Source organism: Macrotis lagotis, chromosome 2, assembly GCF_037893015.1.
Source record: "Macrotis lagotis isolate mMagLag1 chromosome 2, bilby.v1.9.chrom.fasta, whole genome shotgun sequence".
In the NCBI taxonomy this organism is placed as follows: domain Eukaryota; kingdom Metazoa; phylum Chordata; class Mammalia; order Peramelemorphia; family Peramelidae; genus Macrotis; species Macrotis lagotis.
This window is the reverse complement of record NC_133659.1, coordinates 168092551-168117952: the sequence shown is the minus strand read 5'-3', so window position 1 is coordinate 168117952 and position 25402 is coordinate 168092551. Positions and strand designations below refer to the sequence as shown.

General features: G+C 37.2%; 1 protein-coding gene across 10 annotated transcripts in view; it reads right to left on the bottom strand.

The window, feature by feature from the left end:
- ACACA (acetyl-CoA carboxylase alpha) overlaps window positions 1-25402 on the bottom strand; it is a 277310-nt gene that overhangs the window by 241888 nt on the left and 10020 nt on the right. For all 10 annotated transcript variants that reach the window (XM_074223508.1, XM_074223498.1, XM_074223501.1 and 7 more), the window contains exons 2-3: window positions 16123-16169; window positions 10762-11014 (exon numbers count right to left, since the gene is read on the bottom strand). In XM_074223508.1, coding sequence (XP_074079609.1) covers window positions 10762-10988 — 227 coding nt within the window. In that variant the 5' untranslated portion in view covers window positions 10989-11014; window positions 16123-16169. The remainder of the gene's footprint in view (window positions 1-10761; window positions 11015-16122; window positions 16170-25402) is intronic.

Genomic DNA, 25402 nt, shown 5'->3' with positions numbered 1-25402 from the left:
AAATGCAGAATGGAACTAAAGGAAGCTGATGACTTTGCAAGAAATCAGGAAGACATATAACTGTTTCAAAAAGGCAAAAAATAGAAGAAAATGTGAAATGTCTCATTGAAAAAACAACTGACCTTTTTTTTTTAGGGGTTTTGTTTTTGGCAAAGCAAATGGGGTTAAGTGGCTTGCCCAAGACCACACAGCTAGGTCATTATTAAGCGTCTGAGTCCGGATTTGAACTCAAGTACTCCTGACACCAGGGACAATGCTCTAACCACTGCCGCCACCAAGACCACCAATACTCTTCACTTCTCAAGAACTACTACATTAAAAAAAAATATATATATATATAGATAGATAAATATAGATATAGATGATATAGATATAGGTATAAGTATATAGATATAGATATAGATATAGATATAGACATAGATACAGATATATAGATGTAGATATAGATATAGATATATAGATACAGATATATAGATGTAGATATAGATATAGATATATAGATGTAGATATAGATATAGATATAGATATAGATATAGATATAGATATAGATATAGATATAAAGGGGCAGCTAGGTGGCGCAGTGGATAAAGCACCAGCCCTGGAGTCAGGAGTACCTTGGTTCAAATCCGGTCTCAGACGCTTAATAATGACCTAGCTGTGTGGCCTTGGGAAAGCCACTTAACCCCATTTGCTTTACAAAAAAACCTAAAAAAAAAAAAATACAGCCAAATTGCCTTGAGATCCTAGAAGAAGAGGGCAAAATAGAAATTAAGGGAATTCAGTGGTCACTTCCTGAAAGAGACCCCCCCAAAAAAATTTCAGCAATATTACAGCCAAATTCCAAAACTCCCAAATCAAAGAGAAAATTCTAAAAGCTGCCAGAAACAAACAATTCAACTACCAAGGCTCCATAGTCAGGATTACACAGGATCTGGCAGCATCTACATTAAGGGCTCATAGGGATTGGAATATTATATTCTGGAGGCAAAAGATCTTGGTTTACAACTGAGAATCAACTACCCAGCAAAACTGAACATCCTCTTTCAGGGGAAAAGATGGACTTTCAGGGAAACGGGACTTTCAAACTTTCCTATTGAAACAAGCAGAAATGAACAGAAAGTTTGATCTCCAAGTACAGGACTCTGGTGAACCATAGAGGGGGTAGAAGAGAAGGACTAACCATAAGGAACTTAATGATACTGAACTGTTTGTATTCCTTCATGGGAAGAAGATATTGATAACTCATATGAACTATCTCATTTATAAGAACTGTTAGAAGGAGCATATATAGGCAGGACATAGGAAGGAGCAGGATATAATGGTACAATATAGTAAAAAGATGGAGTCAATGGGTGATAAAGGAAAGTACTGGGAAGAAGGGAAAGTAGATGAAGAAGTTAAGAAATTTCACATAAGAGTCAAGAAAAAGCTTTTTCAATGGAGTGGAAAGGGGGAAGGCAAGGAAAATACATGAGGCTTCATTCTCAACAGAAATGGCTCAGAGAGGAAATAACATACACTTAATAGAGCATACTTCATATTATATATAAATATAATATAAAGTACACTTAATAGAGCATAGAAACCTATCTTATGAGAACTTCAGCCTCCAGGAGGCAGCCCCAGGGTGCTGGGAGCCCCAGCTCACAGCAGCGGGGGAGTCTCCTGAGCTACACTACGGGGAGCACCAGGCACAAAGTGAGGGAACAGCGGGGGACCTCTGCCAGAGCGAGCACGTGGAGCCCAGCCCTCAGGGCACACAGCCAGCAGCTTGGTCTTTTGGTAGCCCAGATCCAGGAACAGAAGCAGGCGGAGCCGGTAAACAGGAACCCCCAGGACATGAGCCCATTGAGCTGAGGGAGGGGAGTGAAAAGAGAGACTGCAGAGCTCTGTCCTCTGCCTCTGGAACAGGATTCTGGGGCTCTGACCACATTCAGATCCTGATCGCAGTCTAGACCCCCCCATAGAACAGCAGGGGCACCCGCACCTCAGCCCTGTGGCAGAGGGGGGCGCTTATGGTCATTCACAGACCAGGAGGGAAGACAGAGCCTCACACACTGAGGCCCTTGTAGGAGTGTCCCAAAACCAGGCCCAGGCTGGAAAAATGAGCAAGCAGAGAAATAAGAGGAAGACCATTGAGAAATATTTTGCAAATGAGCCCAAGAAGGATCAAAATACTCAGTCTGAAAATGAGGAAGCACAAGCTCCTGCATCTAAAGACTCCAAGAAAAACAGAAATTGGGCTCAGGCTATGACAGAGCTCAAAAAAGACTTTGAAAAATCAAATGAGGGAGTTAGAAGAAAAACTGGGAAAAGAAATGAGAGAGACGCAGGAAAAACATGAAAATGAAGTCAGCAGCTTACTCAAAGAAGTCCAAAAAAATGCTGAAGAAAATAGCATGCTAAAAACCAGCTTAGGTCAAATGCATAAAACAGTTCAAAAAGTTATGGAGAAGAATGCTTTAAAAATCAAAATTGGCCAGATGGAAAAAGAGATAAGAAAACATTCTGAGGAGAAGAAATCCTTCAGACAAAGAATAGAATTCAGGGAGATTGATGAATTTACCAGAAATCAGGAATCAATACTTCAAAACCAAAACAATGAAAAAATTACAAGAAAATGTGAAATATCTCACTGAAAAAACAACTGATATGGAAAACAGACTTAGGAAAGATAATTTAAAAATTATTGGAATACCTGAAAGTCATGATCAGGAAAAGAGCCTTGACATCATTTTCAAAGAATTACTACAGGAAAATTGCCCTGATACTCTAGAAGCAGAGGGCAAAATAGAAATGGAGAGAATCCACCGAACCCTGCAAGAAAGATATCTCAAAAAACCAACCCCTAGGAATATTATAGCCAAGTTCCAGAACTCCCAAGTCAAAGAGAAAATATTACAAGCAGCCAGAAGGACACAGTTCAAATATCGTTGGAGCTGCAGTCAGGATCACACAGGACTTAGCAGCAACTACATTGGAAGCTTGTAGGTATTGGAATATAATATACTGGAAGGCAAAAAGAGCTTAGAATGCAGCCAAGAATCAACTACCCAGCAAGGCTGAATGTCCTCTTCCAGGGAAAAAGATAGACTTTCAATGAACCAAGGGAATTTCAAATGTTCCTTTTGGAATGGCCAGAGCTGAACACAAGGTTTGATCTTCAGATACAGGACTCAGGTGAAGCATGGAGATTGGAGGAGAGGGGGAAAATATGAGGGACTTAATGATGAACTACATATATTCCTGCATAGAAAAATGACACTGATAATACTCATATAAACCTTCTCAGTTAATAGAGCAGGTAGAGGGAGCTTTTATAGTTGAAGCACAGGAGAAAACTGAATTCGAAGATAAAATATGGTATAAAAGTGGAGTCAATAGAAAAAAAGGGAAATGGAATGGAAGAAAAAGGAGAGGGGGAATAGGTCAAGATATTTCATATAATAAGATTTTTCTTTATTACAATGAGCTATTGCAATGATATGGAAGGGGAGAGGCAAGGGGGAATGAGGGAACCTTTGCTCTCATCAGAGATGGCTAGGAGAAGAAACAGCATATATACTCAATGGGGTATAGACATCTGGAGTAAGAAGGAGGGGGGAGCAGGGGGAAGGGGTGGGGATGTGAATAAAGGAGGAGAGGATGGACCATGGTGGGAGACTGGTCAGATATAACACATTTTCTTTTGTACTTTTTGCAAGGGGCTAGGATTGGAAGGCCTGTCCAGGACCATAGGGCCAGGTGGATTCTGGGCCTAAGGGGTGGTATGGGGGCTCAGGGCTTCTTGGCCCCAGGACCAGGGATCTGTCTGCTGCACCACTCAGCTACCCTACAGCAGAGTCAGAGTGAAAGGAGAGAGAAAATATAGTACATGGTAGTGGAGAAGTACGAAAGGAGGGAGTTGCGATCAGCAATGGCAATGGTGGAAAAATATGGAAGTAACTTTTGCGATGGGCTTACCATAAAGAATGTTGATCCACCCATGACAGAGTTGTTGGTGTTGGAACAAAGACTGAAGCACATTTTTTATTATTATTATTTGGGGGAGGGTGCAGGGCAAATGGGGCTGGGTGGCCTGCCTGGGGCCACATAGCAGGGTGATCTTTGGGTGTCTGAGACCAGATTTGGACCTGGGTGCTCCTGGCTCAAGGGCCAATGCTCTGTCCGCCACCCAGCCACCCCTATTATTATTACTATTTTATTTTATTTGGGTCTTTTTTTTCTTCTTTTTGGTTTTTGCAGGGCAGTGGGGATAGGGTGGCTTGCATGTCACATGGCTGGGTAATTGTTGGGTCTATGGGGCTGGATGTGGGCTCGGATGCTCGTGGCTCCAGGGCTGGTGCTTTGTCCATTGCTCCACCTGGCTATACCTACAATTATTACTATTTTTTTTTAATTTTAATTTTTTTTCTCTCCCCTTTACTTTATCACTCAAGAAAGTCTATATTCATGGGGGGAGGGGGTATTTTGTTTACTCTTAAACAAAAATATTTTATTAACATACAAAAAAAATTGTACAAAATGAGAATTAAAAAAAAATAAAAGAAAATAAAGAAAGAAAAAAAAAAAGAGACCTATCTTACCCTAGAGAAAAATGAGAAGAAAGGGATGGGATAAGGGGGAATGGGGGTAGGGAAGGGGGGGAATAGGTGCTAGAAGAGAGGGAAGATTGAGGGAGAGGGTACTTAGATACAACACACTTTTGCACAGGACCAGGATGAAAGGAGAGAGAGAAAGAATAGAATAAATGAGAGTGGGGAGGAATAGAGTGGAGCTTCAGCTAGTAATAGCAACTATAACTTCTTTGGTGGACTTATAATAAAGAAAGCAACACACCCCAGAGACAGAGCCATGGATTCTGAACACAGACTGAAGTACTTTTTTTCCTTCTCACTCTCTCTATTCTTGAGGTTTCTCATCTTCTTGGGGGGGGGAGCGGGTTATGTTTTTATGTTTACTCTTATAACACATTCAATTTCGATCAATGTATAGCATGGAAACAATGTAAAGACTATCAGACAGCCTTTGGGGGGGGGGAATTGTAAAATTCAAAGCCTTACAAAAAATGATAGGTAGATACTACTATTGTATATGATTGGAAAACAAATAAAATGTTAATAAAAAATTTTTTTACAAAAAGAGCACTAGAATGGTTTAATAGAAGAGATATGAGAGAACACAGTAGGAAGTACAGAATGTTGCCCATTATATGTTTTTAGATTTTTTCAATGTATTAATTATTTTTGTCTTTATAAAATATTATTTGTATATTGGATAGTTACCTGGGAAGGGGAAAGATATACTAGAGAAAACTACGATGGTGTAAAAAAAAATAAAAATTTATTTTAAGAAAGACTATTAGAACAAAATCAAAAGACTGGAAAAAATAAGAAATCAGAATTGATATAGAAAACAAGAGAAGGTAAGATAACTTGGATTCCCTAAAAGCCATGATTCCTATCCACCCCACCACCCAAAAAGACCTAGAAACCATGTTTCAAGGAATCAAAAATAGAAACTGCCCAGCTATATCAGAATCAGAGGGCAGAATGAAGTCAGGAAGAATCCACAAACACCTCTTGAAAGGAATCTCATAAGAAAAACTTTCTGGAAAACAATTAAAATCTACTAGAGGTCCCAAGTCAACCAAAAAATTGTAAAAGTATCCAGAAAGAAGCATTTCAGCTACCACAGAACTATAGTCAGTATTACATGCAACCCAGCAACTTCTACTAAAAGATGAAATTCTAAAAAGCAAAAGATAAGGGCTATTAACCAAAAATTACCCCATAAAGCTGGGGGAAAGGGGAGGTAGAAGAGAGGGGAATGGCCTTTTAATAGAACAGAGGACTAGAAAGAATTTCTAATGAAAAGGTCTTTTCCCCAGAGAAGCCAAAAGAGATGTTTTCAGGAAATCTTTTGGAAGATGATCTAGTCTGAAGATGTGAAGACTCAAGTCAAATCTAGTCTCAGACACTAGCTATACAAACCTAGAAAAGTCATGAGGCCTTTGTATCTCTCAATTTCTCCAACTGTAAAATGGGAAATCACAACCATTTCCCAGAGGTAATATTTGGAAAGCAGTTAGTAGCATCTAACACATAGTAGACCCTTATAAATGTTTGCTTCCTTCCTAGGAGCTTTGAATTGCAAACACAAGAGTCCAGAGAACTAGAAAAATGAACTTAGTCAAGCACTTCAAGGAGGTTAAAAGAGTATCTAGTGCTTACATTCTAACAAGGGGGAAAGAAACTATACTTTGAGAACCTTAATCTTTCCAAAGAGCACTATGAGCATTAAGGAAAAAAAGTAGGTACTACTACTGCATTGGTTCTATGCTCAAAGTATTAAAAAAAGGAAAGAAAGGAGGAGGTAAAAGGAGAAATAACCTAATATAGAAAGTAGGAAGAAGGGGGTGATAAAGGCTTTTTTCTCATAACTAGAATACATAAGAAAGGACAAATCCGGAAAATGGGGTATAGAGAATGGGGCTCAGATGAAGCTCATTCTCTCTAAAAAAGGACAAAGAAAGAGCACACACAAAATAATAACAATTTGGTACAGATAGAAATCAAACTCAATCAAGACTCTAGCAAGGGTTTTAGTCTTTTTAGTCTTTTACAGCTGCCTGCTGGACATTTACATTTTGGCATCCTACAGGTATCTTTTATGAATCATATCTAAAATAAAACTCATTATTTTCACTTTCCAAACTCTCCATCTTCCAAATTTTCCTACTTGAATGAAACTACTTGTCCTCCAAGCAACCAGATGTGCATCCCTGAAGTTGACTTCAATTCTTTCTGTTCCTTTCCTCTCACTCCCAATTCAGTTGAACTTAATATACTGGGATCTAAGAAAATAAAATTAAGGGGTGAGAAAGAGGAATCCTCTAGAAAGGGAAAGGAAAAGGAAGAATGGGTAAATAATCTCACATAAAAGTGGAAGGAAAGAGAGAGGAAATGGTGGTGGGAAACTCTTGAACCTTACTTTTATCAGAAATGGCTCAAAGTAGATGGGGGGGGGTGTGAAAGGAGGGAAGAAGGGGAACTGATAGAAGAAAGGAAAGACTTCTGGAGGCACTTGTCAGAAGATAAACACTTTTTAAGAATGGATAGGATGGGGCAGCTAGGTGGCACATTGGATACAGCACCAGACTTGGAGTCAGGAGTACCTGAGTTCAAATCCAGCCTAAGACACTTAATAATTACCTAGCTGTGTGGACTTGGGCAAGCCACTTAACCCCATTGCCTTGAAAAAAAGCCTAAAACAAAAACAGATAGGGTGGAAGGACAGAGAGAGTGAGATAAACAGGGAGAAATGGGATGAAGGGAAATAGTTAATAATTCTGTCAAAAAAAATTTTACAGCAAGTTACTTAAGGCTTCATTTCTCAAATATATAGAGAAATAAGCTAAATTTTTAAAAATAAGAGTCATTCTCCAATTGATATAAGGTTAAACGGATGTAAAGAGGAGTTTTCAGACAAAGTAGATAAAATTTTCTATGGTCATATGAAAAAAATGCTTTAAATCCACTGATTCAAAAAATGCACATTAAAACAATTATGTGGCAGGAGGAGGCTAGGTAGCACAGTGGACAGAGCACCGGCCCTGGAGTCAGGAGTACCTGAGTTCAAATTCGGCCTCAGACACTTAATAATTACCTAGGTGTGTGGCCTTGGGAAAGCCACTGAACCCCACTGCCTTACAAAAACAAACCAAAAAAAAACTGAACTATATGGTACCATTCCACATGTGTTAGGGACTGTTGCGTGTGAGCACTATAAATTATCTTCACCTGGTGTCCTTGAACACCAGAGTCTTATCTTACTAAGTGCAACGAGAGTGGAAGAAGATTAGGGTCTGGGAAGGATATTTAAGTACTTGCATTCTGGTGAATAAATGGAGCACTTGGAGATCTTTTTATTTTTAATGCAATATAAGTTGTAATAAATTTGCCTTTCTTCTTTCTTTTTTTTAAGCTTTTATTGAGTTTTACAATTTTTCCCCAATCTTACTTCCCTCCCCCCAACCCCTACACAGGCAATTTGTCAGTCTTTACATTGTTTCCATAGTATACACTGATCCAAATTGAAAGTGATGAGAGAGAAATCATATCCTTAAGGAAGAAGCATAAAGTATAAGAGATAGCAAGATCAGACAATAAGATATCAATTTTTCTTTCTAAATTTAAGATAATGGTCCTTGGTCTTTATTCAAACTCCACAGTTCTTTCTCTGGATACAGGTGGTATTCTCCATTGCAGACAGCCCATTAATTGTCCCTGATTGTTGCACTGATGGAATGAGCAAGTCCATCAAGGTTGATCATCACTCCCATGTTGCTGTTAGGATGTACAGTGTTTTTCTGGTTCTGCTCATCTCACTCAGCATCAGTTCATACAAATCCCTCCAGGCTTCCCTGAATTCTCATCCCTCCTGGTTTCCAATAGAACAATAGTGTTCCATGACATATACATATATATATATATATATATATATATATATATATATATATATACACCACAGTTTGCTAAACCATTCCCCAAATGAAGGACATTTACTTGATTTCCAATTCTTTGCCACCACAAACAGGGCTGCTATGAATATTTTTGTACAGCATGGAGATCTTGAAGGAGTGCTTGTCTTGCTTGTCTTTCTTACTTGTCTCCTATCCCTCAACATTCACCTGGGGAAGATTGAGGGAGTCCAGGAAAGGGACTCAACATATGATGTCAGGTAAAGGGATTCTACACATTAGCTAATATGACAGAAAAGGAAAATGACAAATATTGGAAGGGATATGGGAAAAATGGAACACTAATACACTTTTGGTGGAGTTGTGAACTGATCCAAACATTCTGAAGGGAATTTGGAATTATGTCCAAAGGACTATCAAACTATGTAAACCCCTTGACGCAGGAATATACCACTACTAGATCTGTATCACAAAGAGATTTAAAAAAAATTTATTTTTGAAAAGGACAGAAATATTTCCAGCGGCTCTTTATGTGGAAGCAAAGAATTGGAATTTGAGGGAATGCCCATCAAATGAAGAATAGCTTGAACAAGCTGTGGAATATTTGTCATTATTTACTAAAGACTGAGCAGAAAAACCTAGAAAGACTTACATGAATTGATGCAAAGTGAAATGAGGAGAATTAGAAGAATACTATATACAGTAACAGCAATATTGTACAATGATTAACTGTGAATAATTTAGCTATTCTCAGCAATTCAAAGATCCGAGACAATTCTGAAGGACTTGTGATTAAAAATGCTAGACACTCCAGAGAAAGAATTGATGAGGTCTGAATGCAGATGGAAATATACTTTTTTTTTAACTTTATCCTTCTTGGGGGTTGGGGGTTTGAATCTTTCCCCCCCAAAACATAACTAATATAGAAATATGTTTGTATGGCTGCCTATTTATAAAACCCTATATCAAATTGCTTACCTTCTTGAGGAAGGGAGATGCAAAGAGAGAATTTGGAATTCAAAATTTGTAAAAGTGAATGTTAAAAGAATTTTTACACAGAATTGGGAAAAATAAAATATAAAATAAATATATGTAGTGCCCTATAATCTTAATGACAGGCTTTTTTTAAAATTAATTTTGAACGTAAAATGCTTTTGTACAGTGGACAGAGCACAGGCCCTGGAGTCAGGAGGACCTGAACGTGAGTTCAAATCTGGCCTCAGACACTTAATAATTGCATAATTGTGTGACCTTGGGCAAGTCATTTAACCCTATTGGGTTAAACTGTAAACTTTAAAGTGCTAGAAGAATATGAGTTGTTACTATTATTGACCCAAGAATCTTGTTCCTAAGTGGATGACATTATACGAAGTACAAAGAAACCTAAACACTCCAGAGAAATACAACCACTAAAAGACTGCTAATAGTATCCACACAGGAAAAAAACAAGAGAATAAGGAATGACTATTGCCCAGGTTTGACATGAAGTTATATAGGAGGTGCTTCTTCTTTCCCTCTACCTTTCAAATTACTACCTTAAAAAAAGGAGTGGACATTCACTGCCTTAAAGAACAGGCTGGTCATTCTCAGGGGACTTTACTTACACTGGATTAAAATTGTTCTGGAGAGGGGCAATTGAATTATTGTATGACTATTAAATATAGAAGTTCCTAGATAATAAGAGCAGTTGCTTCAACAGAAACCCAGCTTATATTTACCTAAGTCCCGTGGCTCCAGGGCTGGTGCTCCGTCCATTGCACCACCTGGCCATACCTACAATTATTACTATTATTTTTTTTAATTTTAATTTTTTTCTCTCCCCTTTACTTTATCGCTCAAAGAAATCTATATTTATGGGGGGGAGGGGGTATTTCATTTACTCTTAAACAAGAATATTTTATTAATGTAAAAAAATTTGTACAAAATGAGAATAAATATTAAATAAAAAGATTTAAAAAATCAAACTAATAATTAAATAAATAAAGGCAATCTTCCCAAGAAAAAAAAAATTTTTGCTTACATGTAGTGCCTATTTATTCACTGATACAATTTCAACAATGTTGTACAAAGAAGCAATGCACCAAATTCCTAAGCTCTAACAATTACTTCCCAAACCCTGGTATTTAAGGAAGATATAGGTAAGGGAGGCAGAAAGAGAGAAATATCTTTCTAAATATGCATTCCAGTTTTCTCATTCCTATCATAATTTGTCTTTTCATTCATGTAGCATGATTCTCAAGCAATTAGAATAATTACTCAATAAGTAAACTTTTTCATACCTCATGTGTAAGGCCAAGCCATCTTGTAGGCTAGGGAGTCCCAAATCAGAGAGAGTATCTGAGCTGACAGAAGCTGGTGACAAAGATCCTTCTTTCTCTTCCAGCAGATCCAGTTTCACCAAGTTGCTGATCTCATCCTCAGAGTTATCTTCAGACACAGAACCAATTATGAATCGAGAATGCTGGTTCAAGTCCAGAGGCTTGGCCAAGGAAGAACGTTCATCCATTATGTTGTCAAAGTAGGCTCTTAGTGCTGAGAGGGAAAAAATAAATGTTATAGAGCAAAACCAAATGGATGAATAATCAAGCAGGAGAAATAATGTAGGACTGGGAAAATACATTTTCTAAAAAGATATGTCAGAAAGACCTGAGTTCAAATCTCTAGTATTTTTAGTTATGTGATCATGTGAAGACATAGATAAGAACTAGAACCAGGGAACTTTGAGGTCACATAGTACAACACGTGAGGAAACTAAGGTCTTCCTGATGCTGGGTCCAATACTCTAGCCACTATAAATATATCATGAAATAGAATTCTTTTAAAATCACACTTCTAACACAGGCAAATCCAAAAGAGTTTAAGTTAAAGACTGTTATGTTCTTCATTAATGGAAAGAATTTCTAAACTAATGAAAAAATAAGTACATGAAATATTGATAGGTGTGTGTATATTTACACACATGTAGATATATCTCCAGTGTCTAACATGGTACATTATACTAACATTCACTAAAAAGATTGTTGAATGAATACGTATTTATATTTATATGTAGACACATGTATGGGGAAAGAGAAAAAGATATCATTTTGGAACAAACTCCAAAAAAAGTTTTGTTTTTTTTTCAAAAAAGATCCTATTTTATTGACTTTTATTTCACTGTGTATTGAATTATATGTGCAGAAATTTCCAATAAAAAAAATCATATGCTCTTGACATTGGCTTTAATATGAGAAAGCAATGAATCTATCATCAAATATCAACAGCCATGAAGATGGTACCTAAAATAAGTCCAACATTTTTTGAAAGAGTATCTTATTGGGCCTAAACAGATAATGCCAAGCAGTTATAACAAGTTATTATAGAGAAAAAAAAGTATTTCTAAGAAGCATATAATAAAACAATTATGGGAAACAATAATCATTCTATCAAATAGAATTCAATCAATCTGTAATATAAGAAAGCTTCAAAAACACTATATTTAATGCAGTATCAAACAACTTGCAGTAATTTTGCCCTATTTAAGTGAATCCTAACACTAATCCTATCACATTTCAACACATCTATCTCATGAGGATTATTTGCATTCCACTATTAAGAAAGAAGCTTTTAAAAAGCCTAGGAAGGATTACATGGACTGATGCAAAGTAAAATAGGCAGAACCAAGAAATCACTGTACACAATAACAGCAGTGTTGTACAATGATCAACTGTGAATGACTTATTCTCAGCAATACAATGATCCAAGATAATTCCAAAGAATTTATGATAAAAAATGCTATCCCTCTCCAGAGAAAGAACTGATAGAATCTGAATGCAGATTCAGGAATATTTTTCAAACCTTTCTTTATTATTCTTGGAAATTGTTTGGCCTGTATTTTCTTTTGCAATATGGCTAACTGGAAATGTTTTACATGTCTTCACAAGTATAATCTATATCAAATTGCATGCTTTCTCAAGGTAAGGAAGGGAGAGAAGGGAAGAAAGGAAAGAAAATGGAATTCAAAATTTATTTTAAAAGAATGTTCAAATTTTTCATTTACATGGAATTGAAAAAATTAAAATTACATATAAAGAATCATTTTCATTCAAAAAACAACTAAATACTACAAATGATTTTTTCAGGGGGTAGAGTATGAAGAATGAAGAGTATTGTTAAGTCAAACAATAGAACACCAAAATTAGGGGGGAAAGTTATTTCTTTCCTCTTTATAGTAAACATGTAAAAAACTGCTTAAGCACTATTATTTTGGCAAGATTTTTAAGACCTATAAATGAATACAGGTTCTCTTAAAAGGGGAAAAGCAGCTTTCATAAAAGCTAGATACTTGTCCTTCTTCTCAAAGAAGACCATGACATCATACCATGACAGGCAGGCATATGAATTGGATTTGAGTGAGGGGTTGCTGTGCTGAATCACTTTCTCCTCCAGAGTCAGTGGTCAAAATATGAACCCACATGACTGGAGATGGCCCAAGATGCAAGGCAATCAGTTAAGTGATTTTTCCAAGGTCTTGTAAGTATCAATTGTCTGTAATGACATTTGAACTTGGGTCCTCCTGACTCCAGGGTTGGTACTCTATCCACTGAACCACCTAGCTGTCCATTAAGAAAAAAAAAAAGCTAGATGCTACAGAAATGACTGCATTTATCAGGAACTGAAACAAACATGTAAACATCTCCTAAAAGAGAAAATAGAGATTAAGAATTTTACTCCTAAAACTACAACAAAGTATGAAAAGTTCAACAATAGCTATAGAAATATGTGTTCATTAGACAGTCATACATACACACACACACACAGATATATAAAGAAGTCCTTTATGTGTAAGTGGAACTTTAGTTTTTCTTTTTTATATACATTTTTCCAGAAGTTTAAGGAAAGCCAGTAGGTTTGAGGGATTTATCTTGTTTAAAAAAAAAGCTGGAAAGAATCACCCAGAATAAAAACCAGTGGGTAAATTAGACAAGAGGAAACTAAACAATTTCCACATTAGGAAGCCCAGAACAGCATAGTCTGAAAAAAAAAAATCACCCAAATTACCCAATAAAAGGTTATGTCCAAAAGAAAGGAGGAAAAGGATAGCTGCTCTTTTACAAAAGGTACCCAGGTGATAGATGAAACATTCAGGAGGAGAGTCTAGCAATGTTGGTTAAGGTCAGAATTGAAATATAGAGCATTTCATCTGGGATACATAGTTACACTTCCACAGTCAATAAAGCTGGACAAGGATAAGGTGATTTCACAGGTGCAAAGGAAACTCCTTCAGATGTCAGCTGGCATGTTCTCTGTAATTTATACAGTCTTAAAGACACAAAAAAGATGAACATCTAATATAACACATTTTCTTTTTTTACTTCTTGCAAGGGGCTGGGATTGGATGGCCTGTCCAGGACCACAGGGATAGGTGGTTGCTGGGCCTTAAGGGTGGTATGTGAGCTCCAGGCCTCTTGGCCCCAGGGCTGGTGATCAGTCTGCTGCACCACTCAGCTACCCTACAGAACATTTAAGAGGGACAGAGTGAAAGGAGAGAGAAAATATAGTATATGGTAGTGGGGAAGTACAAATGGAGGGAGTTGCAATCAGCAGTGGCAACACCGGAAAAATATGGAAGCAGCTTAAAGAATAAAGATCATAATTTGATCCATTCCCGACAGAGTTGGTAGTGTAGGAACACAGACTGAAGCACATTATCATTATCATCATTATTATTATTATTATTGTTGTTGTTGTTTTGTTATTATTATTATTATATTTCATTATTGGTTTTTGTAGGGCAATGGGGTTGGGTTGGCTAGCCCAGAGTCACACAGCTGGGTGATTGTAGGGTGTCTGGGGTCGGAAATGAACTCAGGTGCTCCTGACCCCAGGGTCAATGCTCTGTCCACTGCTCCACCTAGCTGCCTCAATTATTATCATTTTTTTCTCTTTCCTTTATTGTTCATGAGGGTCTAGATTTTTTGGGCAGACGGGGTATTATGTTTGCTCCTAAACAAGAATAGTTTACTAATGTATAAAAAAATAATTTATACAAAATAAAAATAAATATAATTTAAAAAAAGATAAAAGATGAACATCTAAAAATTAGCCAAGACAGACACAGTAGAGTTGTTTAGAAGAAAAAGAAAATCTGACCATGGGGACATTAAACCAGGCTCTTTGGAGCCTGTACTACCAGGCCAGTGTTCCCTTTTTGGGGGATTTGGGGGAGTGATGGTACAACAATTTGGCCACCAATCTTCATTTGGTGTGCCAAAAAGTAGAGAATGGGTTTCTTTTTTTTTCCAAAAGTGGGCCAAATGATAAGAAATCCACTTGAGAATCAAGTGGGTCAAAAAATACATGTGATGGCTAATGTGAAAATGTTATACATGACTTCCTATGCATAATGGGTATTGTATTTCTTGCCTTCTCAAAAGGTGGGGGGGAAGGGAAAGGGGAGGAAAAAAGAGTGAATTTGAAACTGAAAATAAAAGTTTTTAAAAGAAAAAGGTTTAAAAAGGGAAAAAGGAAATCCATGGAAATGGCTTTTTAAAAAAATAATTATAATCCTTATCTATTAAAAAAACATGAATTTGGAGCAGTAATTCTAAAACCACTTAAAGGTGTTTAGCCAAGTATTAACTCATACTTAAATGAAGAGTTTAAGATCAAGTACTAAGCTGCTGAAAAATTAAAATAATGATAGATTTAACTGACCAAACTATTCTTAACTATGTCAAGTATTCAATGTGCAGAATTATGAGAGTTAAGATTCTATCACTGATGGAGGTTCCCAGCTTTGCTTTTAGCAGTATCATGAAACATATGGTACTTAAATAAAGTAAGGAGACCAAAACATGTCTCAGAGTTTGGCCACACAGGCAGATATTTCAGTTGGTTAAGCCATGTTGCTCTTCAAGTACTAAATAATCATCATTTAATTAAAAAACTAGATCTTTTTTTTAATTCTGAAAAATGTTAGTCAAAACTATCCCCAAGTCAGCCAAGCTACAGTTATTCCAGTGAAGGTAAATTAGACAGACAATTCTAGAGGAGAATGGTCATAGGATAAAAGATTTTAAAGAAATCTGAGGGGCAGCTAGGTGGCTCAGTGGATAGAGCACCAGCCCTGGAGTCAGGAGTACCTCAGTTCAAATCCAGCCTAAGACACTTAATAATTACCTAGCAGTGTGGCCTTGGGCAAGACACTTAACCCCATTTGCCTTGCAAAAACCTTGAGAGAGAGAGAGAGAGAGAGAGAGAGAGAGAGAGAGAGAGAGAGAGAAATCTAAGAGTATAAATACTTTAATCTTATTTTAAATATTAAGTAAATTTGAAAATGAACCAAAATTATTACTAGGGAGAAAAAAAAGGAAAGCCATTGAACTGATATTCACATAATTCAAAAGCAATTCCATGCCCTATTCTGTTTTGGTTGATTCTAGTTACCTACTCAAAGAATGGCATTCAGGTCTAGAGATTAGTTGGGAGAAGAGAGGGAAAATAATGAATTTCTCTATATACTGTTTCTGCCAAGAGTTCCTTGCTCTTGGAGTAGCATAACATCAGTTTTTCCATTTCCAAATAGAAGGATAATTTTTTTTAATTAACATTTTAGTATATCAATTTTATGACATTCCAAACATTACAATGATACTTACTTCTTAAAATTCTTACAATGTAAGAAGATATCCACCTCCAGACAGAACTATTAAAAAAAAAAGAGAAAATTAAAATATTTAAATCAACTCTGATGAAGTTTATTTCTAGTTTTTCTTTTTTAAACTCAAGAGAGTACAAAATTAATTCAACTCTGCCCATTCCACTGAGAATCCAAAGGAAAAAAGAAAAACAGCCCTTGTTCTTCTAAAGCTGATATTTTACTGGGGGATAGAATATATACACACAGTCAAATAACTGCACAGTCATTTAAAAAAAGGAATGACCCCAAACAACTAATGAGGGATGGACTTCCGGCACATCACACAAGTGTGGAGAAGTAAAAGACACTCTGGGGAGGAAGGAAGGACTGAGGGACAATCAAGCAAAGGCACAATGGAGGGAAAGATGGGGATGGTAAGTAATGGAGTTTGGTTGGCATGTAGAATGGAGAAAAGGAGTCATGGTAGTTTCGTCTGTAGAGGTGGCAGATTGTGAAGAATTTTAAATATACAGAATGTGTATTTTTATCTGGGGAGCTACTAAAGTTCCCTAAGCAAGTGAGTAATTCAAACAGTAACTCTTCTGGTCAAGTCTATAACCTTTAAATGTAAATATTCAGTTGTCCAATTATTGTTTTATTCACTATATGGCACTCATAGGATGAGGACAGGCAAGGACTACCTAAAGTAGTCCTGAGGGAGACAAAGGAGGAAAAAGGTCCAAGTAAGTCATACCCCTGCACAGTCACCCCTCAGACACCAATGCAGCATAGCCCAGCACCCTAGGCCCAAAAGCCATGGGAAAAGTAATGCATCCAATATTCTCAGCCATTATCCTACCTAGTAAGTAACCAAATTTATGGAGATGTAGCCTGACAACTGCTCTGGCAGATACTACAGCCACAGCTACTTAAAACCCGAAAAAGAAAGTTCTTTCTACCAAAGTTCTTAGCACCATCAAATGGTTCAATATCAGAAAGAGGGGTGGTACAAAAATCATACAAAAATATTTCTAGCATCGAGGGGGCGGAGCCAAGATGATGACAAGAGTGGATCTTGTCCTAGGTGCTCTCTCATAAATCTTTGAAACTAAGGACTCTAACTAAACTTTCTAGAGACAGAACCCACAGAGGGACCCAATGAGGCAGTTCTCCTACTCAAGGTAACCTGGAAAAGGGCAGAAAGGCTCTGCTCCCCGGGGTTGGAGGGGCGGCTGCCAGAGGGGTGGCCCACCAGAGCGAAAGAACTTCAGCCTCCTGGAGGCAGCCCCAGGGCGCTGGGAGCCGCAACTCACAGCAGCAGGGGCAGTTTCCTGACCTATGCCTCAGGGAGCACTGGCACAAATTGGGGAAACAGCCGGGGTGCCTCTGCCAGAGTGAGCACGTGAAGCCCAGCCCTCAGGACACACAGCTAGCAGCATGGCCACTGCATTCCAGATTCAGGAAATAGAAGTAGGCAAAGCTGGTAAACAGGAGCCCCCAGAGCATGAGCCCATTGAACCTAGGGAGGAGAGTGAAGAGAGACTGCAGAGCTCTGTCCTCTCTGCCCCTGGAACAGGAGTCTGAGGCTCTGACCACATTCAGATCCTGATCACAGTCTAGGCCCCCCCATAGAACAGCAAGGCCACCCCACACTTGAGGCCCGTGGCAGAGGGGGTGGAGCTTGTAGTCATTCACAGACCAGGAGGGAGGACAGAGCCTCACACACTGAGACCCTTGTGGGAATGTCCCAAAAGCTCAGGAATGACCCCAAAAATGGGCTTAGACTGGGAAAATGAGCAAGCAGAGAAACAAGAGAAACACCATTGAGAAATACATTATCGATGAACCCAAGAAGGATCAAAACACTCAGTCTGAAGATGAGGAAACACAAGCTCCTGCATCTAAAGACTCCAAGAAAAATAGAAATTGGGCTCAGGCTATGACAGAGCTCAAAAAAGACTTTGAAAAAATCAAATAAGGGAGTTAGAAGAAAAACTGGGAAAAGAAAGGAGATGCAGGAAAAACATGAAAATGAAGTCAGCAGCTCAGTCAAGGAAATCCAAAATAATGTTGAAGAAAATAGAATGCTAAAAACCAGCTTAGATCAAATGGATAAAACAGTTCAAAGTTATGGAGCAGAAGAATGCTTTAAAAAAGCAAAATTGGTCAGATGGAAAAAGAGATAAGAAAACTCTCTGAGGAGAAGAAATCCTTCAGACAAAGAATAGAATTCAGGGAGATTGATGAATTTACCAGAAATCAGGAATCAATACTTCAAAACCAAAAAAAATGAAAAATTAGAAGAAAATGTGAAATATCTCATTGAAAAAACAACTGATATGGAAAACAGACTTAGGAAAGATAATTTGAAAATTATTGGAATACCTGAAAGTCATGATCAGGAAAAGAGCCTTGACATCATTTTCAAAGAATTACTACAGGAAAATTGCCCTGATATTCTAGAAGCAGAGGGCAAAATAGAAATGGAGAGAATCCACTGATCCCCCCGAGAAAGAGATCCCAAAAAACCAACCCCTAGGAATATTATAGCCAAGTTCCAGAACTCCCAAGTCAAAGAGAAAATATTACAAGCAGCCAGAAGGACACAGTTCAAATGTCATGGAGCTGCATTCAGGATCACATAGGACTTAGCAGCAGCTACATTGGAAGCTCGTGGGGCTTGGAATATAATATACCGGAAGGCAAAAGAGCTTAGAATGCAACTGAGAATCAACTACCCTGCAAAAATGAATGTCCTCTTCCAGGGAAAAAGATGGACTTTCAATGAACTGGGGGAATTTCAAATGTTCCTTTTGGAATGGCCAGAGCTGAACAGAAGGTTTGATCTTCAGATACAGGACTCAGGTGAAGCATAGAGATTGGAGAAGGGGAAAATATGAGGAACTTAATGATGATGAACTGCATGTATTCCTGCATAGAAAAATGACACTGATAATACTCATGTAAACATTCTCAGTTAATAGAGCAGGTAGAGGGAGCTTTTATAGTTGAAGCACAGGAGAAAGCTGAATTCGAAGATAAAATATGGAATAAAATGGAGTCAATAGAAAAAAGGGAAATGGAATGGGAGAAAGAAAAAGGAGAGGGGGAATAGGCCAAGATATTTCATATAATAAGATTTTTCTTTATTACAACGAGCTACTGCAATGATAGGGAAGGGGGGAAGGCAAGAGGGAACGAGGGAATCTTTGCTCTCATCAGAGGTGGCTAGGAGAGTAAACAACATACATACTCAATGGGGTATAGACATCTGGAGTAAGAAGGAGGGGGGGGGACAGGGGAAAGGGGGGGTGATGGGAGGGATGGAGGAGAGGATGGACCATGGCGGGGGGGGGGGGGGGAAGTGGTCAGATATAACACATTTTCTTTCTCTACTTCTTGCAAGGGGCTGGGATTGAAAGGCCTGTCCAGGACCATGGGGCCAGGTGGATGCTGGGCCTAAGGGGTGGTGTGGGGGCTCAGGGCCTCTTGGCACCAGAGCCAGGGATCTATCTGCTGCACCACTCAGCGACCCTACAGCAGAGTCAGAGTGAAAAGAGAGAGAAAAATATAGTACATGGTAATGGAAAAATACGAAAGGAAGGAGTTGCAATTAGCAATGGCAACAGTGGAAAAATACGGAAGTAACTTTTACCATGGACTTATCATAAAGAATGTGACCCACTTGCAACAGAGTTGTTGGTGTTTGAACAAAGACTGAAGCACATATTTTATTATTTTTTTGGGGGGGGTCCAGGGCAAATGGGGCTGGGTGGCCCACCTGGGGCCACATAGCAGGGTCATCATTGGGTGTCTGAGGCCGGATTTGGACCCTGGTGCTCCTGGCTCAAGGGCCAATGCTCTGTCTGCCACCTAGCCACCCCTACTATTATTACTACTTTATTTTATTTTGGGGGTTTTTTCCCTTTTTTTTTTGGTTTTTGCAGGGCAGTGGGGATCAGGTGGCTTGCATGCCACACGGCTGGGTGATTGTCGGGTGTACAGAGCCAGATGTGGGCTTGGGTGCTCAAGACTCCAGGGCTGGTGCTCCATCCACTGTGCCACCTGGCCATACCTACAATTATTACTATTATTTTTTTTATTTTAATTTTTTTTCTCTACCCTTAACTTTATCGCTCAAGTGAGTCTATATCTTTTTTTGGGGGGGGGGTATTTTCTTTACTCTCAAACAAGAATATTTTATTAATGTATAAAAAACATTTCTACAAAATGAGAATAAATATTAAATATTTTAAAAAAATATTTCTAGCATCTGTGACATCAAAAGGCTAGAAACATTCCACATGTCCAAATGAGTGAAGGAGAGCCAGCAAAAGTATAAAATATGAATAACTGTATAATATGTCAAGTCTTTATTAAGCAGCTAAAATGTAATAGGATAACAATATGGAACAATAAACAATAAGAAAACACAGACTTGTGAAATAATTCAGAATGAAGAAAGCAGAAATAAATAATGATACCTACTAACTACAACTATAAATTAAAAAATAAAAGACGGGCAGCAAGGTGGCACAGTGGATAGAACACAGGAGGCCCTGGAGTCAGCTGAGTTCAAATCTGGCCTCAGACACTTAATAATAAGCTGTGTGGCCTTGGGCAAGCCACTTAACCCCATTGCCTTGCAAAAATTCTAATTAATTAATTAATTAGTAAATAAGTAAATAGATAAATAGATAAATGAAAGATAAAATTAAGTTTAAAAAGAGACATGAAAACAAACAGGATAATTATATATTACATTTTAAGGATAAGACACATTTTAAAAAATAAAATATAATTTAAGGAAGTTTACAATTTTATATGCAATCTTTTGTTCTTAGCAAGCCACTTAACCCCATTTGCCTTGCAAAAAAAAAAAAAACCTAAAAAAAAATTCTAATGGATCACATAGATATAAATGGACCACCCTGCTCACTGCTCTTTGGGTCTCCTCAAATTTTAACTCCTCAAAGGTCATAAGATATTACTGGATTAAAAACTAATATTGAAAAAGCAAACCTTTATATAAAGGCTTTTGAAAAAAAAAGAAAAGAAATCCAAAACTTCTCTTATAGCTCAATTCTGAGATCAGTTCACCCTCTATACCAGGGCCTATCCCGGTTCTATGTACTTATGGACCAGCTTTAAAGATTGTCTATATTACCATACACTGTAGTCCTGATAAAAGGAATTTTTCCATTTGTTCTTTTTTTGTATGCCTAGGTTTTTTAGGTGATTAGAGATTAGAAATCTCATTTAGTAGGTGGTACAGAGGATAGAGCACCAGCCCTGCAGTCAGGAGTACCTGAGTTCAAATCTAGACTCCAACACTTAATAGTTACCTAGCTGATGTGACCTTGGGCAAGTCACTTAACCCCACTGCCTTACCAAAAAAAAAAAACTAAAAAAAAATCTCATTTAGGTACAATTGTCTATGAACAGGATCCTCTGGAGTACCTTGCCATATGAAGGCAATATCCCTTTCATATAGACTCTGCTCGAGATATCCTTTTGGACAACAGAAATACCTTTGGTAAGGATACATCTCCATGTTTTATGATTCACTTGATATTAATAATCAGAAGGCTAAAGTTAGCCAATATAATTTTTCAAGGAATCTCAGGATTTTGATATAGACATAAGAAATTTTTAACATGATAAACACATTTCTCTCACATTCACAAAGCTTTTTGGGTTTTTTCCCATTATAGGTAGACATCATTTTTAACATTCGTATTTATAAAGTCTTCTTCCTCCCACCATTCCCTCCCCCATCCTTGGATAACAAATAATCTGATTTAGGTTTATACACATAAAATCATATTAGACTTATTTCCATATTAGTCACATTGTTAAAGAATCAGAACAAAGACCAAAGACTATTACCATCAAATTAGAAAAAAAAAGCGTTATATTATGTAATTTTACTATCTCATACTTTATTTTTCTTCCTTAAGGATATGATTTCTCTATCATCATATTCAACTGAGATCAATATATAACATGGAACCAATGTAAACATTAACAGAATGCCTTCTGTGGGGGGGTGGGGGGAGGGAAGCAAGAATGGGGGGGAAAAATTGTAAAACTCAAAATAAATAAAATCTTTCTTTAAAAAAAGAATCAGAACAAAAGGGGGAAAACCATGAGAAAGAAAAAACAAAAACAAAAATTAAAGAGGCAAAAATAATCAAAACTATCTGGTAATTGGCTAAGAAATAGAGTGGTAGATCAGTGGAATAGACTAGGTGCAAAGCAGGAAATGATTATAGTAATCTGCTGTTTGATAAACCCAAAGAGTCCAGTCTTGGGGATAAAAACTCTTCAATAAAAACTGTTGAAAAAATTGGAAGTTAGTAAGGAGAAACTTAGATTAGAACAACACCTCACACCCTAGACCAAGATAAAATCAAAATGGGATACAGGATTTAGACATAAAAAACAATATTATAAGCAAACTAGAAGATTAAGAAGTAGTGTACCTGTCAGATCTATGGAAAGGGAAGCAGTTTAGGACCAAGGAAGAGATGGAGAACATCATTAAAAACAAACTAGATAATTTTGATCATATTAAATTAAAAAGCTTTTGCACAGACAAAACCAATGTAACCAAGATCAAAAGAAATGTAGTAAACTGGGAAACAATTTTTACAACAGTATTTCTGACAAAGGACTCATTTCTAAAATATACAGAGAACTAAGTCAAATTTTCTAAAAACCAAGCCAGCCATTCCCCAATTGACAAATGGTGAAAGGATATGCAAAGGCAATTTACAGCTGAGGAAATCAAAGCAATCCATAGTCATATGAAAAAATGCTCTAAATCATTAATTAGAGAAATGCAAATTAAAGCATCTCTGAGGTACCACCTCACACTTCTCAGAGTGGCCAATGTGACCAGAAAAGTGGAAGGGATGTGGGAAATCTGGGACACTAATACATTGTTGGTTGAACTGTGAACTCATGCAACCTTTCTGGACAGCAATTTGGAATTATACCCAAAGGGCAACAAAAATGTGCATACCCTTTGATCCATCAATTAACACTACTGGGTCTATACCCTGAAGAGATGACGAAAAAAGGGTAAAAACATCACTTGTACAAAAATATTCATAGCAGCCCTGTTTGTAGTAGCAAAGAATTGGAAATTGTGTAAATGTCCTTCAATTGGGGAATGGCTTAGCAAACTGTGGTATATATATGTCATGGAACACTATTATTCTATTAGAAACCAGGAGGGATGGGAAATCAGAGAAGCCTGAAGGGATTTACATGAACTGATGCTGAGTGATATGAGCAGAACCAGAAAAACACTGTATACCTTAACAGCAACATGGAGGCGATGATCAACCTTGACGGACTCTTCATTCCATCAGTGCAACAATCAGGGACAGTTTGGGGCTACATGAGATGGAGAATACCATCTGTATCCAGAGAAAGAATTGTGGAGTTTGAACAAAGACCAAGGACTATTAACTTTAATTTAGGGGAAAAAAAACTGATAGCTTATTGTCTGATCTTGCTATCTCTTATACTTTATTTTTCTTCCTTAAGGATATGATTTCTCTCTCTGCACATTCAACTTAGATCAACGTATACCATGAAAATAATGTAAAGACTAACAGACTACCTTCTGTAGGGGTTGGGGGGAGGGAAGCAAGATTAGGGGAAAAATTATAAAACTCAAAATAAATAAAATCTGTCTTTTAATAAAGGCAAAAATAGTATGCTATGATGTGTATTCAGACTGCATAGTTCTTTCTCTGGATGGGAAAGGCATTTGCAGGTCTTTCAGAACTGTCTTTGATCACTGTATTGCTGAGAAGAGATTAAGTCCATTATAGCTGATTATCAAACAATGTTGCTATTAAAGTGCTTATGTTCTTCTGGTTCTGCTCAGTACACTCAGAAAAGCTCATCAGGTAAAGTATCATTTGTGTTAGTCTATCATCTTACCAAGTTACACTTCATCAAGAATATCTTCATTTTTCATTAACATTTTTGTAGAGATGAGATAAGGTGTATGGGTTGGTCATTACTAATATTTTATTGGTCATCTTTTTTGGTAGCAACAAGGTCTGAGTTTTTTTCCCCCCTAAGTCTTGCAGATTTTCTTCACTCTTTCAGTTATCATGAGAATTGATCCTTTGGTGCTTTTATGGTACAGATTTTCTTGTATAATTTGCTTTTATCCAGCAGCAATTTCAATCTTTGTTTTTTTAGTATCATTTCTACTTTATCATGCTGGATACCAGTTGCCCTAAACTTTTTGTTTTTTTAAGTGTCATTTCTACTTTATCATGCTGGATACCAGTTGACCTAATCTTTTTGTTTTTTTAAGTGTCATTTCTACTTTATCATGCTGGATACCAGTTGCCCTAATCTTAGATTTGAAGACAAGAAAAACCTGAGTTCAAATTCCACTTCAGACACTTACTAGCAGCATGACATTTTGACAATTCTTTAACCTCTCTCAGACCAGTATGGGGATAAGAGCACTTGCCTCATGGGGTTGTTAGAAAGATAGCCTTTTACTTAAAAGCATCTTTAATATGGTATTTTGTAGCACATTAAGGTCTAGCTGGTTAAGAATCCAAATGTGGTGGTTTCAGTATTTATGATGGAGAAAACATCTATGATTGCAAACTACACAACTCCATTTATTCATTGTTCTCCTTTCAGTTTCAGTCTTGAATGCCATATGATGATGAATCTGTAAATTTGACTCTTCCCCCACCCAATACCTTAGCCTGTTTTGTGAGGCAAGACTTCTCACAATGTTCCTCATAAGATTCTGTGAATTATTTTCAATTGGTTTGCCCCCATTAAGAACATAAGCTTATTGAGAGTTTCTGTGATCTTGGGTCTCCTAGTTGTGCTAATTGATATATGGTATCATTCATTAGGATATGGTAATGTCTGTGTTGATGTGCAGTCTCTTATCTATTTTTTGGCATCAACAACTTATTTAAACAGATAATGCTAAATTTGTCTTGGTTAAGTTACATATCATTTTTATTATTTCTTTTAATTTTGCATGGATTTTGATATTTGTTCTAAGTTAATAATCTGACTACATACAGATGGCCAATTCAAAAATTACTCCCAACAAAAATTAGTCATTTCCTATTAAAATATCATCATTTTAATTTTTGTGATGTTAAGCCATGTTTACCATGTTTTTCACTCTACCTTCAAGGAACTGATTATGTACAAGCATGATGATTCAACAAAGTGTCTAAGCCTTTGGTCTCTTCTTGACTTATACCTGAATCAATGTCCCCATCCTCTCTTCT